At 43.9% G+C, this 16,256-nt stretch overlaps 1 protein-coding gene across 1 annotated transcript in view; it reads right to left on the bottom strand.

Annotated features, from left to right (window-relative positions):
• Window positions 1-2,889: 2,889 nt before the first annotated feature.
• HS1BP3 (HCLS1 binding protein 3) overlaps window positions 2,890-16,256 on the bottom strand; it is a 32,527-nt gene continuing 19,160 nt past the window's right edge. The window contains exons 5-7 of the mRNA XM_035109989.2: window positions 13,417-13,574; window positions 11,190-11,325; window positions 2,890-6,357 (exon numbers count right to left, since the gene is read on the bottom strand). Coding sequence (XP_034965880.2) covers window positions 6,129-6,357; window positions 11,190-11,325; window positions 13,417-13,574 — 523 coding nt within the window. The 3' untranslated portion in view covers window positions 2,890-6,128. The remainder of the gene's footprint in view (window positions 6,358-11,189; window positions 11,326-13,416; window positions 13,575-16,256) is intronic.

Here is a 16,256-nt window from a genome sequence, read left to right on the forward strand (position 1 = left end):
AACATTTAATTCTTTCTCAAAAACCTGATCAGCACCAGCAGGGTTGATAGCACTAAGTCCATGAATCAATTACGGTGATGCGCCTGGAGCAAATGTTTCCTCTCTTTGCATTTTTCGCTTAATAAGAAGGCAGGATATGACCTCTTGGCATTTCTGGGTGAATACATCTGATCCATTCACTTCAAAGATAACAAGTATTGTCCTTTTGATATTCTAAAACATTCTGCATGTGTTTTCCTTTGACATGGGCTTGCCAGACAAAGATAGGATTCCTGTGCCTTTTAAAGTTCACACTGTCCAACTAACCAGTGGTTAAACCACTGTTTTCAGTGGTCTGGATGCAAACCAAGCATGCAGAACGTCCTGGGTTCAACATCTGGCATCTCCATGTATGCCGGGAGGGCCTGTGCCTGTAACCTTGTAGAACATCTGCCTGTCAGTATATACAAGTGTTTCAAAATCTGCTTTTGGACAACAATTCCCATCACCCCTGGCTACTGGTTCTGCTAGCTAGGGATGATGGGAGTTGTAGTCCAAAAGCAGATGGAGACCCAAGTTTTGGATGGACTAGAATAGACAATAGTGAACTAGGTAGACCAATGGTCTGATGGTGTACAACTTAAGTTCCCAGGTGACCATAGCTACTTTACAACTGAGGATTGCCTCGGAATCTTTGCTGAATCCATAGTTCCATGTGTGTCTTGGTCCGAGTTTGCCTCTGCCTGGCTAAGCTGGGGAGTAGACAGGGCAGTGCAAGAGTAGAAGGCAGGAGGGTGGGCCAAACTCTGTGCCATAGACTGGCCCACAGGATCCAAGCTTCAGGCTGGTCACCTAAGGAGTATGTATGAACAAGCAGCGGAAGCTGGCAATCAAGATGTTCCTCTGCATTAGTTTAACCCAGGCATCCCCAAACTTCGGCCCTCCAGATGTTTTGGACTACAATTCCCATCTTCCCCGACCACTGGTCCTGTTAGCTAGGGATCATGGGAGTTGTAGGCCAAAACATCTGGAGGGCCATGGTTTGGGGATGCCTGGTTTAACCCATCTGTATTCACAACTGTTTCTATTTACTCCAGCACATCTGTATTCACAAGAGTATTTCTATTTACTCCAGCACATTGGTTTAGTGTCAACATTATGTACTGTACTGCATGAAACATACTATTACTACCTTTATGCTTTAAAAATGAATGAATGAATAAACAAACAAACAAACTGCACTGTGCATAAAGAGGAAAGATGGTACTAAACAATCTAATAGACCCAATCTAAATTGCACTGCTCATTTGCTCTTATAATATATAATAGCATATAATTTGATTTACAAGGCTATTTGTCTTTCAAATCTCAAGAGGGAATATTTAATTTTCATAGTGCTTAATACTTTTATTCAAAACAGAATGATGAACATTATACATTATAAACAGAATTCATTTAAAGTGCTTCAATATTTCCCCCTCCATTCATTCAGGTGTATATTCAAAAGGCAACAGAGATAAGCTTACTGGCTTGGCAAGTCTCTTGATATGGCTTAACTTCTCCTCAAGAGATATTTATTTTGTGGGCCTCAGTTACCCAAGAGAGAATGAGAAAGGGCTTCCGGATTCAGCGCCAGCGTCGATCGGCGGGGTTTCGTCTCGTCTCCGAGACGGCCCGTCTCTGCTAGGAGTGGGGAGGGCAGCGAGAGCAACGCTGCGCCCCTTAGAACCTCGGGAAGGGCGTCCCGAGGGCAATTTGCTCGGCACAGACCCAATCCGGACTCCCCAACTCTTCGGTTAGCTCTAATAAGAGCTCCGGAGCGAGGAGGGTAGAAGTCGCGGGGGCCATTTTGAGCGGCAACGTTATTCTAGCAGGGAGAAGCTTCAAGCCGAAGGCGGAGAGCGCTGGATTCTTCCGAAAATAAAACGATTGGAAAAGACTGTAAGTAACCTCACGATTTGGATTATAAAACAATTTGGTCTGGGAGAGAGGGGAGAAAAGAGGAAGCCACCCCCCCCCCACGGCAACAAAGAGACAGTAAATAGAAACCCGAAGCCATAAACAGAAGATTTGTAATTCAAAAGGATCCCTCAAAGGCATCAAAGAGAATATCCCCTTTGATGCAGGGTGAAAAGGGGAGAGAGACTGTGGTTTATGACTGCCCTGCAGCAATGAGGTAAAGCCTAAGAAAAACCTTTCTTTCCCTCGGGAGCCGGCAGCCTAGGCAATTCAGTGAGTTGATCAGGATTTATAAGTCAATTTTTACTTCACTTTGTATTTCTGGACTTTGTGGAATTTCTTTTTTGGCTTAAGTGCTTGTGAAATGTGAGTTCGAACTTTATTGTTAACAAGACTTGAAGAATGCAGCCAGCTTGTTAAAATGGAGTCGAGAAAATAAACTGTGATCATATTCCACCCCACGTGATAAGTTTTGACCTTGGCAGGACTGAAATATGTCAACAAAAAAGTGTTCCCCTGAGTTCCAGCGGTCTGTTTTGACCTTAATGTGGGAAACAAGAATAGAGTTATGTCAAGAGGAGACACGACGACAGGAGTTACAGCAGAAATTTCAGGAGGTGATGGCGGAATATGATTTTCTAGGAGATGAAGCTTTTGACACTGAAAAAGAGCAATGTGAGAATGACAATGATGGGGAAGGAAAAGATGAAGATGAGGACTGTGATGATTCAACACAAAATGAAACACACCATGAAAAAAATGATGACTCTACTCTACAAAAAGTTGGATGGAGTGCCCTGTCTTTGAGGGGGGCACGATTGGTATTATTGGAACTCCAGAACGCCCACAGGGAAGAAGGAAAAAATATGCAGAGAAGAGAAGAAATTCAGGGGTCCTGTATGGTGACCTGGATGGCAAGAGACTGTAAACAGGGGGTGGGGTGAAGGGAAAGTGATGTTGTGATTATAAGGATGGATTAACAGGTTTATAACTGGTCTGCTGATTTTGGAATTTGCTGGATTGGGGGGGGTGGAGCCGGTAATCGGGGATGTAAGGTTAAATTGAGAATAGTTATAGTTTTAAAAGTGAATGGATTTTGGAAAATGTGAAAATATGGAGGCTTATAGAGGGAGAAAAAAAAATTAGGCACGGGAAGAGAAAATGGGAGTTTGAATTTTCAGTGATTTGAATATTAGATGAAAATGTTAACAATTGATTTATAAGTTGTATAAGATACAAAGGTGTATTTTTATAAAGTAAGAAACTGTTGCAGATGATAAAAAAGGGATGAAAACCGGGGAAGGGGGGGAGGGGAAGCCCATAAAATATGGTTTTTCAACTATGAATGCAAGAAAAATTTTTCTGTTTTGTATTGTTTTTTTCTTTTTCTTTTTTTTCTTCGCCCTTTCTTTTTCCCCTTTTTTTCCTATTTCTATTTTTCTCTTTTTTTGGTATAACAATAGATGGTTGGATGGATGTCCTCCTGCGTACTGCCCTGGTTTGCTGGAGCTCCCTGGTGGCAGGGGGGGGCTTTGGGGTCAGGGGAGGGGGAGGAGGACAGAAATCCAAGCATAAAATGGACCATTTCTGACTGTTCACAAACATGGGATACTTCTGTGGCAGGGGAGGACCCATGTGGGTGGGTAGGAAGGAGGTGGAAAAGGGGTTTAAGTATGTACCGTTTTTTTGTTTTTTTGTATTTTGTAAAATTAATAAAAAGTATGTTTTAAAAAAAAAAGAGAATGAGAAAGACATAGGATAGGTTCATATAAAAAGAGAAAAACAATTTCAAAGCACTTTAGTCAGGTGTCTAACTGAACCATCAAAATATAGAATCGAGTTGGAAGCAATCATCCCGTTCGGGTATGCAGAACCTTTGGCTCTCCTGCTGCTGCTGTTGCTAATTAAATTTCAATACCACTCTTCATGCAAGGATCACAGGCTGGTTTACAACGTAAAAACACAAAAATATGCAACATAGTAACAGAGAAAAACAATAACCCTCACCGCACACAGTTTAAAAGTCCATATAGACTGCTTGATTAGCCAAAGGCCTGGGAGAAAAAGAATGTTTTTGTCTGGCACCTGAAGATATGCAGTGAAGGCATCAGGCGAGCCTCCCAGGGGAGAGCATTCCAGAAGAGGGGAGCCACCACAGAAAAGGCCTGTTCTTGTGTTGCTGCCCTCCAGACCTCTGACAGTGGAGACACATGAAGAAGGGCCTCAGATAAGGATTCCAGGGTCAAGGTCAGTTCATATGGGGAGAGGTGGTCCTTGTTCAGTTACAACTCCCATCATTCCTGGCTATTGACCATGCTTGCTGGGGCTGATGGGAACATCTGCAAGGTCAAAGCATTCTCCATCTAGTTGAATCTCTTGCAAGAAATCCACCACTAACCCTGAGTTGTGGCATCTGCCTAAAATCCTATAATTATGTTCATCTTAATGTTTAGTCCAAAAATAACCCTTCTTTTGCAATTTGATCCCATTGGTACAGGTCATATTTCCGTTCCTTTTCCTCAACCCTCTTACAAATAGCATAAGCATCTATATCAAGGGCTTGACATCTATAAAGCGGCAGCTTTTAAATAAACTCACAAAATGCTCGTGAACGTTGGCAGAGATGGATTTACGGGGCTTTTAGCTTACACTGTTCCATATCCAACTTAATCTCTCCTCACCCAAAGCGATAGCAAGAAATGTGAAAATTTCAGCTTGTAAAAAGAAGTCTGCACCTTAGCCCTAAAAATGGAGATGAAGAGATGAAAACCAGATGCTATGATCAAAACTCCCACATTTCCCCCTCCCTTTTCCTGCTACGTAACAAGCTGCTCCTGAAACTCTGGCTATTGAGCAGAGTCTGCAATACACCACAGCAAACTATGATCAGAATAGAAAATCTAGTGCTTCTCATGAAGAAGCACTTGGACACCCCATATACATATAAACACCATAAATATGGGGCAATATGCGTCTGGGGGGGGGATGCTGTATGTGCCCTGTAGCCAATCAAAGTTGTTTCAAGGAGATATTTCAACTAAGAAGAAGAAGTTTGGATTTGATATCCCACTTAATCACTACCCGAAGGAGTCTCAAAGCAGCTAACATTCTCATTTCCCTTCCTCTCCCACAACAAACATTCTGTGAGGTGAGTGGGGCTGAGAGACTTCAGAGAAGTGTGACTAGGCCAAAGTCACCCAGCAGCTGGATGTGGAGGAGCGAGACGTGAACCCGGTTCACCAGATTACAAGTCTACTACTCTTAACCACTACACCACACTGGCTCTCAACCAAGACGATCAAGGATCTGGAAACCAAGCCATATGAAGAATGGTTGAAGGAGCTGTGTATGTTTATAGCCTGGAAAAGAAGAGGCTAGGAGGACATATGAGAGCCATCTTCAAATATCTAAAGGGCTGTCAAATGGAGGAAGGAGCAAACTTGCTTTCTTCTGCTCCAGGACTCGAACCAATGGCTTCAAGTTACAAGAAAGGAGATTCCAACTAAATACCAGGAAAAACCTTCTGGCAATAAGAACTGTTTGACAGTGAAACGGTCTCCCTCAGGAGGTTGTGGACTCTCCTTCCTTGGAGGTTTTTTTTAGCAGAATTTGGATGGCCATCTGTCATGGATGCTTTAGCAGAGATTCCTGGATTGCAGGGGGTTGGACTAGATGACCCTTGGGATACCTTCCAACTCTACAATTCTCTGATTCTAGGGACAAGGAGAAGCAGTTAAAACTATTTCCAATTAAGAAAATAAAGTTATTTTACTTTACTCACCCACCTTACTAAGTCCGCTCCTTTTATCCCCTCTACCTCTCAAATAATCAATTTGCCCGAAATTATGTTGTATTAACATATTTCAACAGTTTGAACTACAACTGTAGTACAAAACAAAACAAAACAAAACAAGATAGCACTCTCACTTTCAACAAAATTCTAGCTTCGCTCTTGAAACTCCCTGAAAAAAAACATAAGGCATCTTTGATCTGATCCCAGCTGCTCTGCGGTCAGAACACACACAAGCCATTCATTGATTTGCTCCTTACAAATCTGCTCTCTTTGCCATAATGAACCAGCAGGCAAGCTGTCAACCGAGGGTGCTGGGCCAAAGCCTGCTCTGTCCAACCAGACGCAGAAGGCTGATGGAAGTTCTTCCTAAAGGAAAAAGTCTGGCATAGTGTGTGTTTCAGAACAGTCTTGGTTCTTCACTGCTGATGGATTCGTTTTCTTGAATGTACTGGAGGATATCTACTTCGCCCATGGTCTGAGCCTTTACTTCCGTTGGCTTTGTTTTGGGGGCTGAGGACAATGGGGGTTTTGCATCAGTTACTGCTGGCTTCTTTGGTAACGTTGGCTTAGGTGGCAGCTTGGGCTTGGAGCTGAGTTTCCACATCTTCTCAAAATCCTCTTCCACTCTGCAGAGGAAGAACAAGTTCAAGGATGTGAAGCAAATCTTATTCCAATGGGGGGGGTATTTATTTTTGGGTTAAAGATGAAACTTCTACTTCAAAACCTCAACACATAGTAGAGACAGAGCAGTACTTCTGCTACATTAGACTTTTCACACAAGCTTCACTTCACCACATAAACCCCCCAAAAAGAATTGGGCGATTTCCAGTGCCCTCATTCTGTCCACAGAAGGATTTCGGCTTGTGCAAAGGACTTTCTCCAAGGTGCAGATTTAGGTTTGGTCACACTGGGTGCAGAGCCTCGGGGGGCATTGTAACCAGTGCTATTTTCCTAGAAAAAGAGGTGCCAGGGCTCACCATGAACTTATCCTTTGTTCTCTTAGAATGGCAATGGTGCCCACCTGAGAGGTGCTGGAGCTGTGGGCATACCTGCCAAGTCTCCCGCTGAAAAATACGGGATCAGCAGCTACGCGGCACCGGAAGTTGCGTAGAAGCAACTTCCGGGGCCGCTCTGACCATATGTGGGCACTGGAAATAGGGCAGAGTTGCTTCTACGCATGCCTGATGGCCATCTTTGTGGTGGCCGCGGGGCATGTGCAGAAGTGACTTCCGGTGCCACTCTGCTCTATTTCTGGTGCCCACACATGGGCAGAGCAGCACCCAAAATGGAGGCTCTCTGGCAGGTAGGAAATCCGGGGGATTTCCGGGATTTTTCTCCATTCGGGAGAACAGTGGGAAACGGATTAAAATCCGGGGGTTTCCCGCGAAAAACGGGATACTTTGCAGCTAAGGCTGTGAGCTCTGGCTGAAAAAAGGCCCTGGCTGTAACAATGATGTAGAATGGAAAGCGAGAGGCACCAAATTTTGGCAATGCGCAGGGTGCCGCTGAAATTTGAGAATCCACCACTGTTTCTCCTCTCCCCCCGCCCACCTTCCCCAAATCTACTCCAGAGGGTTCGGAAGAACACCTAGAACAGATTGAGGGGTGTGAGGGGAAGACGTTGTTACACTACTGATGGAACAAGTCACTTGGCACTACTTTGGATACAACTCATGACTCCTATGAAAGAATGAAATACATCAAACCCAGGCCAATAGAGAACAATGTTTTCTGATATTTTATGGACAGCCCATAGAACACAGGAAGCAAAGCAACTATTTGAAAAGTTTAAGAAATGGAAACAAAAAGTGTATCTCATTGTTTAGAAGAGTTATAAAGAAACATGGGCGTTTGCTGTCTATTTTTGATTTTAAAGGTTTATAAAGAGCACAGAAACCCACATTCTATTTTTAAATTTAAATATGTTAAGTTTGGTTTTAAAAAAGGAACGCATGTGTTAGAACTTCTTGTCATAATACTGTAGTGGTTTAATAGCAGCTGGGTTTGCATGGAAAATATCAGCACTTTCTAAATAGGTCAAATAAGCTAGAAACAAGAAGTGGTTGCCATGCCAGTTCCAAAGATTCAGCATCTCCATTTAAAAAGAGAGCAAGAAACTATTATATTTGTTGTAAGAAAATACCAAAGGGCCACACCTCAGGGATCAGGAAAAGAAGGAGTGGTTCTGATCTACACCTTATTCTGTATAATGGATGGATGAGGTTGAATCCCGACAAGACAGAAGTAATGTTTTTAGTAGACAAGGGGCAGGCGGATGTGGGGGCCTCCCTGGTCCTGAATGGGGTAACTGTGCCCCTGAAGGACCAGACGTGCAGCCTGGGAGTCATTTTGGACTCACAGCTCTCCATGGAGGCACAGGTCCAGGGCAGCTGTCTACCAACTCCATCTGGTCCGCCAGCTGAGACCCTACCTGCCCCCAGACTGACTTGCCAGAGCGGTACATGCTCTGGTTATCTCCCTCTTGCAACTACAGTGGTACCTCGGTTTATGAACACAATTGGTTCCGGAAGTCTGTTCATAAACTGAAGCGTTCATAAACTGAAGCGAACTTTCCCATTGAAAGTAATGGAAAGTGGATTAATCTGTTCCAGACGGTCCGCGGAGTACTTAAACTGAAGTGTTCATAAACTGAAGCATGGGTGTAATTGGTTCTGGAAATCTGTTCATAAACTGAAGCGCTCATAAACTGAAGTGAACTTTCCCATTGAAAGTAATGGAAAGTGGATTAATCCGTTCCAGACGGGTCCGCGGAGTACTTAAACTGAAGCGTTCATAAACTGAAGCATGGGTGTAATTGGTTCCGGAAGTCTGTTCATAAACTGAAGCGTTCATAAACTGAAGCGAACTTTCCCATTGAAAGTAATGGAAAATGAATTAATCCGTTCCAGATGGGTCCGCGGCATTCATAAACCGAAAATTCATAAACCGAGGTGTTCATAAACCGAGGTTCCACTGTACTGCAATGTGCTTTACATGGCGCTACCTTTGAAGGTGACGCAGAAACTACAGCTAAACCAGAATGTGGCTGCCAAACTGGTGACTGGGAGTAGCCGCCAGGACCATATAACACCAGTCCTAAAGAATCTTCACTGGTTCTCAGTACATTTCCAAGCACAATTCAAAGTGTTGGTCCTGACTTTCATTGCCCTAAAAACAGCCTCGGCCCTGTATACCTGAAGGAACATCTCCACCCTCATCGCTCAGCCCGGACACTGAGATTCAGCTCCGAAGGCCTTCTGGCGGTTTCATCATTGCGAGAAGCAAATTTACAGGGAACTAGGCAGAAGGCCTTCTCAGTAGTGGCGCCCTCCCTGTGGAACCTCCTCCCACCAGATATCAAGGAGATAAAGAACTACACAACTTTTAGAAGACATCTGAAGGCAGCCCTGTATCGGAATGTTTTTTAATGTTTGATGTTTTCTTATGTTTCTATACACTGGAGCAACTGCTTCAACACCCACAATAATATATTTGTACCCCCCCCCCCGAGTCAATGGGCAAAGTTGAAGTCTTTCATTGCAGGCACCCATGTTTCTATATGTTTTGGAAGCCACCCAGAGTGGCCTTTTTCTTACTTTACCAAACTGGAAGAATCAGTATGATGTGATACCGGTACATATTCATCTGACAGACGAAGAAGCTGTTTGCAGTGGGTTTATGTTTAATTCAAAGGTTGCATAAGATGGCGTTTTGCCCATACAGACAAAATGTCCGTCTTTGATTACTGGGGTGAGATAGAAGAAAAACAAAATATGGCAACTAATGACTGTGTGTGTTCTTCCTTCTCAAATATTCCGCTCCAGTAAAAATCAGGCTGTGCCCTGAAGACATCATGCCTTAGAAGATCAAATGTGTTGCCAATGCATAAGACACAATGTGAAACTAAATTTTTACCTCCGAGTAGATTAAGGTAGGTGTTGCTGATGTGACTTGTTAATAAAAGTACACTTCGTATAAACAAAGGAAGGCCCACAGTCACATATTCCAAGGGACCTCACACAGTGGATTCCTCCCCCTCCACATTAGTAAGTAATCATTAAAGCTTTTGGAAAGTCACTCAAAACATGACTTTTGGCCTGGACATTTTGCATGAAACTGCATTCCTGTAGTTAATGATATGTGAGTCTGTAAAATCTCCCGGATCACTAATAAAGTGTGCAATTTATACTAGTCACTTGAAATTCTAAATCATGTTATCATATGCCTTTAACCTGCAAATAATTGCTAGGCCAAAATGGACCATATGCAATTATTTGTGCTATAGATGATGAGTAAGGTTGCTGCCACAATGGACAAAACTATTAACAATGGGTATTGTTACTCAGAGCAGGCCCATTGAAACCAATAGACCTCACTTAGCCATGTTCATTAATTCCAATGGGTTTAACTCTGAATAAAACGAAGTTGCATACTACCTCATTCACTATGAATCTTGAGGCTTAAGGGTGGCATCCAATGAACTTATCCTGCTCACCCAACAACTTCCACTTGTACAACAGAACTTCCTTTCTTTCTCCCTTTGCACCTAGGGTTGCCAGACTCAATAGTGGACAAGACTTCTGTGCCTTTAATTGCCCTGCTCTTAAGTCTGGAAACCTTAAAGAGAAACCAGCAAACCCTTTGCTGGGAAATTAAACAAAGGGTCTGCTGGTTTCTCTTTTTCCAGACTCAAAAGAGAGCAGGGCAATTAAAAGCACAGAAGTCCTGTCCACTATTGAGTCTGGCCACCCTATTTGCACCACGTGCCTCCCAAATACATAGGGGGTTCCCCACAACCCTCCAGAGCAGATTTACATGGTGCATGGGGGGGGGGGGAGAGAGTTCCATTACACAAGTGGGAGTCTTTGCACCAAAAAGACAACTTTGTTGGATACATCATAGCACTGAATACACCTCAACGCTCAGGCTTCATATACAAGTTATTTGCACCATGCGTTTAAAAAATACAAATTCTTAGTAAGGGCTAGATCAGATACCAATTTACAGAGAATGAAAATCAAGGTCTTGGGCTATTGTTTAGCCTGTTGACAATTCTGAATGTGAACCCTTCCAGCATAAGAGTTGCTTTGTTGCTCTGCAAAGCTAGGGAACACTGAAGACCCTACAACTTTATAGAATCATAGAGTTGGAAGAGACCACAAGGGCCATCCAGTCCAACCCCCTGCCAAGCAGGAAACACCATCAAAGCATTCTTGACATATGCATGTCAAGCCTCCGCTTAAAGACCTCCAAAGAAGGAGACTCCACCACACTCCTTGGTAGCAAATTCCACTGCCGAACAGCTCTTACTGTCAGGAAGTTCTTCCTAATGTTTAGGTGGAATCTTCTTTCTTGTAGTTTGAATCCATTGCTCCGTGTCCGCTTCTCTGGAGCAGCAGAAAACAACCTTTCTCCCTCCTCTATATGACATCCTATTATATGTATCCAAGATTAATACCTCAATAGCTCCTCGGTGTCCTCCTCAAGGTTACTGCTTAATGCATGTTCTGTGCTTGCACAGGCAGTAGGCAACAGCAGCAAGTCACCCAGAGTTACCACTCCACCAAGGTCTGGATCTTCAAACAATTTCAGATCTAATAATTGAGCAAAGAGATAACTTAAACACAGCAGTAGCCTGAATATCGGATCCTGCAAGGGTCCCTATTTTCCAGTCCCGGATTTACAGAAGCCATCCTGGTTTCTGATTTGATCCTGGAATGTCCCATTTTTCCTTAGGATGTCCCTATTTTCATCCAGGAAATGTTGGAGTGGATGGTGATATGAGACCCACAAGTAACTATACAACCTTTAGAAGACATCTGAAGGCAGCCCTGTATAGGGAAGTTTTTTAATGTTTAGTGTTTCATGATATTGTTATATATGTTGGAAGCCACCCAGAGTGGCTGAGGCAACCCAGTCAGATGGTTGGGGTAATAATAATAATAATACAATAATAATAATAATAATAATAATAATAATAATAATAATAATAATTATTATTAATACCCCCCGCCACTCTGGGCGGCTTCCAACACACATTAAAATACATTAAATAAAATATCAGGTCCGTATAGTTAAAGCTATGGTTTTCCCAGTAGTGATGTATGGAAGTGAGAGCTGGACCATAAAGAAGGCTAATCACCGAAGAATTGATGCTTTTGAATTATGGTGCTGGAGGAGACTCTTGAGAGTCCCATGGACTGCAAGAAGATCAAACCTATCCATTCTGAAGGAAATCAGCCCTGAGTGCTCACTGGAAGGACAGATCCTGAAGCTGAGGCTCCAATACTTTGGCCACCTCATGAGAAGAGAAGACTCTCTGGAAAAGACCCTGATGTTGGGAAAGATTGAGGGCACAAGGAGAAGGGGACGACAGAGGGCGAGATGGTTGGACAGTGTTCTCGAAGCCATGAACATGAGTTTGACCAAACTGCGGGAGGCAGTGGAAGACAGGAGTGCCTGGCGTGCTATGGTCCATGGGGTCACGAAGAGTCAGACATGACTAAACGACTAAACAACAACAACAAAAATATCACAGATTAAAAACTTCCCTAAACAGGGCTGCCTTTAGGTATTTTCTAAATGTCAGGTAGTTGTTTATCTCTCTGACCTCCGATGGGAGGGCGTTCCACAGAGCGGGTGCCACTACTGAGAAGGCCCTCTGCCTGGTTCCCTGTAGCTTTGCTTCTCGTAGTGAGGGAACCGCCAGAAGGCCTTCGGCGCTGGATCTCAGTGTCTGGGCTGAACAATGTGGGTGGAGACGCTCCTTCAGGTATACAAGACTGAGGCTGTTTAGGGCTTTAAAGGTCAGCACCAACACTTTGAATTGTGCTCGGAAATGTACTGGGAGCCAATGTAGATCTCTCAGGACTGGTGTTATGTGGTCCCGGCGGCCGCATTCTGGTGCTACTAATAATAATAAATAGGATGCCCCTATTTTAATCAGAGATATGTTGGAGGGTATGGAATATTGGCTTCCTGTCTTCCACCCAATGGGCATAAGCCACCACTGATGACCTCATTCAGCTTGATTCTGAATGCATCCTTCCCACTGTTGGTCTGCAGCCACTGGAAGAATATCCCTAAGGGAATGCAGCCCTCCTAAGGGGAAAAAGAGAGGGGGGGGCATAGCTGCCAAGTCTCCCGTATTCCCCGGGAAACCCCCGTTTTTCTAGCTGTCCCCAGCCGAAAAAACAGATTTTTTTGTTTCCCCCCGGTTTATTCTCGCGCGGCGGCCATTTTGGAACTAGGCGGAGCATGCTCAGAAGCGACTTTTTATGCTGCTTTGCCCAGTTCCAAAATGGCTGCAGCATGACTTCTGGTGTGGCGGCCATTTTGGAACAGGGCAGAGCAGCATCAAAAGTAGCTTCTGAGCATGCTCCGCCCAGTTCCAAAATAGCGGCAGCGCTACTTCCGGTCTGCTACTTCCGGTCTAGTCCCTTATTTCTCAGGCCAGAACTTGACAGCTATTGTGGGGGGGGGGGTTCTTTCCTTTTATCTCAACTCAACCATTGGAGTCATTACACATATCTAAATGAGCATACTAAGGCATTTTCCATCTTGGAATAAATGACTGTATGCCCAAGCTGGCATGGAAGGATGTGGAGTTCTGCAACTAAGCTTTGCGAAACTTTGGCACATATTTTCAGAGCACACATCAAGGAGCTGACTAGAAAGACACTTACTTTTTTCGGCTGCCAATATCCTCTTGCTGCCGCTGAAAGAAAACCCTTGAGCTGAGCCAAACAGTCCTTCGTCGGGAACGGCTTCTTCATCAAAAATCGTTAACTTGGGCTTCCCGTCTTTGGCTGGAGGAAGCGTGGGTTTCTCAGCCTTTTTAGATCTAAAGGTTTAAATGACAGCAGAGAAATCCAGCAGACACTGTTAAAGAGTGTTTCTTTTTTCTTTCTTTCTTTTCCAGAGGAACAGCCACGCTGTGGACATACAAATTGAATTTTGGGGAGTGGGGAAATTGCATCAGGGTTGTGGCCTTGGAGGAGGTGCCGCTTAACATTCTCCCCCATGTCTCTAATCAAAAGCAGCTATTAGCTGCAGAGAGGAAAACATGCTGGCACAATTCTACTCGACAGCTGCTTTTCTAAGGGCAGGGGGGGGGAATAACAGTGGTAATTATTACAGTGCTGGAAGATGAGAAGAAAGCAGTGCAGAACCCCGCAATGTGCTCCTAATGGTATGAAAAGAACTGGCACCCTAAACTGTAATGGAAGAAAGACCATCCCAAAAAGAGAGCCTTCTCTGGGCTTTCTGGAGAGGGAGCCACAGAATAAAGCTCAGGTGAATCCGGCAAGGGAACCATGATCACCCCCAATACGTTATCTTAAAGTAGGCTTTGTAGAATACCGATCCATCAGGCTGTTTGAACCGGAAGGGATCAAAGCTAAATAACACAAGGTCCTCAAGGTCTTTCCAAATGGCCACCCAATGTCAAGCCTTAACAAAATTCTCCCCCAAGCTTGTGCTCCTTCCAATCAACGTCATATTAGATTTCAATAGAGATCCACCCTACCTAGCCTTGGACCCAACTGCCACAGAACTTACCTTCCAAGTCCCGGACTGCAGAATCCGGGACCAGCAGCCGTGTGACACCGGAAGTTGCGTCGACGTAACTTCCGGTGTCGCTTTGCTCTTCTATGGGCACCAAAAATGGCCGCCGCCGGCTTCGAAAGTCGCTTGTACGCATGTCCGGAAGTGCGTCGACGAAACTTCCGGTGTTGCTCCGCCCATCTAAGGGCACCAAAAAATGGCTGCCGCCGATACCCGAAGTCACGTCTATGCACTTCCGGACATGCGTAGATGTGACTTTTGAAGCCGGCGGCGGCCATTTTTGGTGCCCATAGAAGGGCAAATTGGAAAGAAAAAAATGGCCGCCGGCAGGAGAAAATAACGTAGAAAAACGGGAGACGAAGTGATACGGGGGACCACCAGGAAAAAGTAAGTAAAAACGGGGGTTTCCCGGGGAAAACGGGGTACTTGGTAGCTATGCCACAGAACGTTTTGAAATGTTGCAATGATCACACTATGCTATCCTTATTTACAGAGATGGCACATCTTTCTGATTCTTTGTAAAGGTTACCGTTGCCACTTCCACTTACCAAATCTGATGCTACTGGAGGTTTCAAGTGCAGAAGAAATGGCAGATTAATATTCTACAGCCTTTAAAACATGTCTGTGGGAAGTTGTTGTTTTGCTGTTTTGTTCTACTTATTTACTTGCCTTCAGGCCCTTGCAGAGCCAGGCAGAGGCCCGGGCCAGGTAGACCCTGGGGATCACTGAAGTCATATAAATAAGTAAGTATATAATTAATTTTCACAAAAGTTATGCTGACAGATAATTTTATTTCAAGGCTTGAACTGTATCTGCATATAAAGACAAAATGGGAAATATTTCATTTTACTGATTGTGAATATGCTGACCGAGGCCCCCTTTAGAATCAGGGGCCTAGGCCAAGTGGCCCATATGGCCCGCCCCCCCTCTGTCTGGGCCTGCTTGTCTTTTTCCTATATTTTGTTCTGTGAACCGCCCTGAGATCTTATGATGAAGGACGGTATATAAATCTAAATCTAAATAATAATAATAATAATAATAATAATAATAATAATAATAATAAGGCAGTCACAGACATTTAAGGGCAATGAAAGTTTTTTTAAAAAAAACAACAACAACCAACCAATAATCCATCTGCAAAGTCTAATAATTTGCTGGTTAATGACACATCAATTTTTAGATATGCTGAAATAATAGACACTCACACCCCAATTAATACATTTTAACTACATTTCTGTGTGTGTTACAAAAAAGGTGTGTGTGTGTGTGTGTGTGTGTGTGTGTGTATTGGTGTTGTCAGTATTTTCAACCATGTTTCATCCTGCCAATTCCCTTCTATGGAAGGGAACCTCTCACGAAATGCTTGGTGACTAACGTTTTACCAGTGACAGAGTTTTCCTGAGGTCACTTCAAAACAAGGAGACACCGTTCCCATGAATCTGCATTGAGCAAGCAAGTGCCGTCTCTCCCAACCCATTGCAAAAAAAAAAAGAGTATCCATCAGCAGTGTAAAATGTACAAATGCAAAATTATACGGATTTGTGGGAGAGTTGAATGGCAAAGCCTGCAGCAGTCAAAGGGGTGTGTGTGTGTGTGTCCTGCTCCAAATAAGGGTGACTGCTGAGTCAAAATCCAGTAAGAGGGATTAAGCTAAGGAAGTGAAATTGATCGGAAGTGCCACCGAATGCCCAGCATGACGTCACCACAAAGAGCCCGGAGAGCACAATGTTCCGTGGGAATAGACAGAAGCCCTCGCAATTTGCCCTGGCACTGGTTTATTAATAGCACCATTTGCAGCTTCCCTGAAGTAGCTCTTGCTTTTCAAAAAAATTGGGTCTTTGTCAAGCTTACTTCAAGAGGCTTGTTGCTGGTGGAGAGGCAGAAAGTTGGATCTGCCAACATCCCAATGTCGTTTTTACCATTATTGGCTCCTTGATGCTATTTTCCGGAAGCAAAATAG

This window comes from Zootoca vivipara, chromosome 3, assembly GCF_963506605.1.
Source record: "Zootoca vivipara chromosome 3, rZooViv1.1, whole genome shotgun sequence".
Lineage (NCBI taxonomy): Eukaryota > Metazoa > Chordata > Lepidosauria > Squamata > Lacertidae > Zootoca > Zootoca vivipara.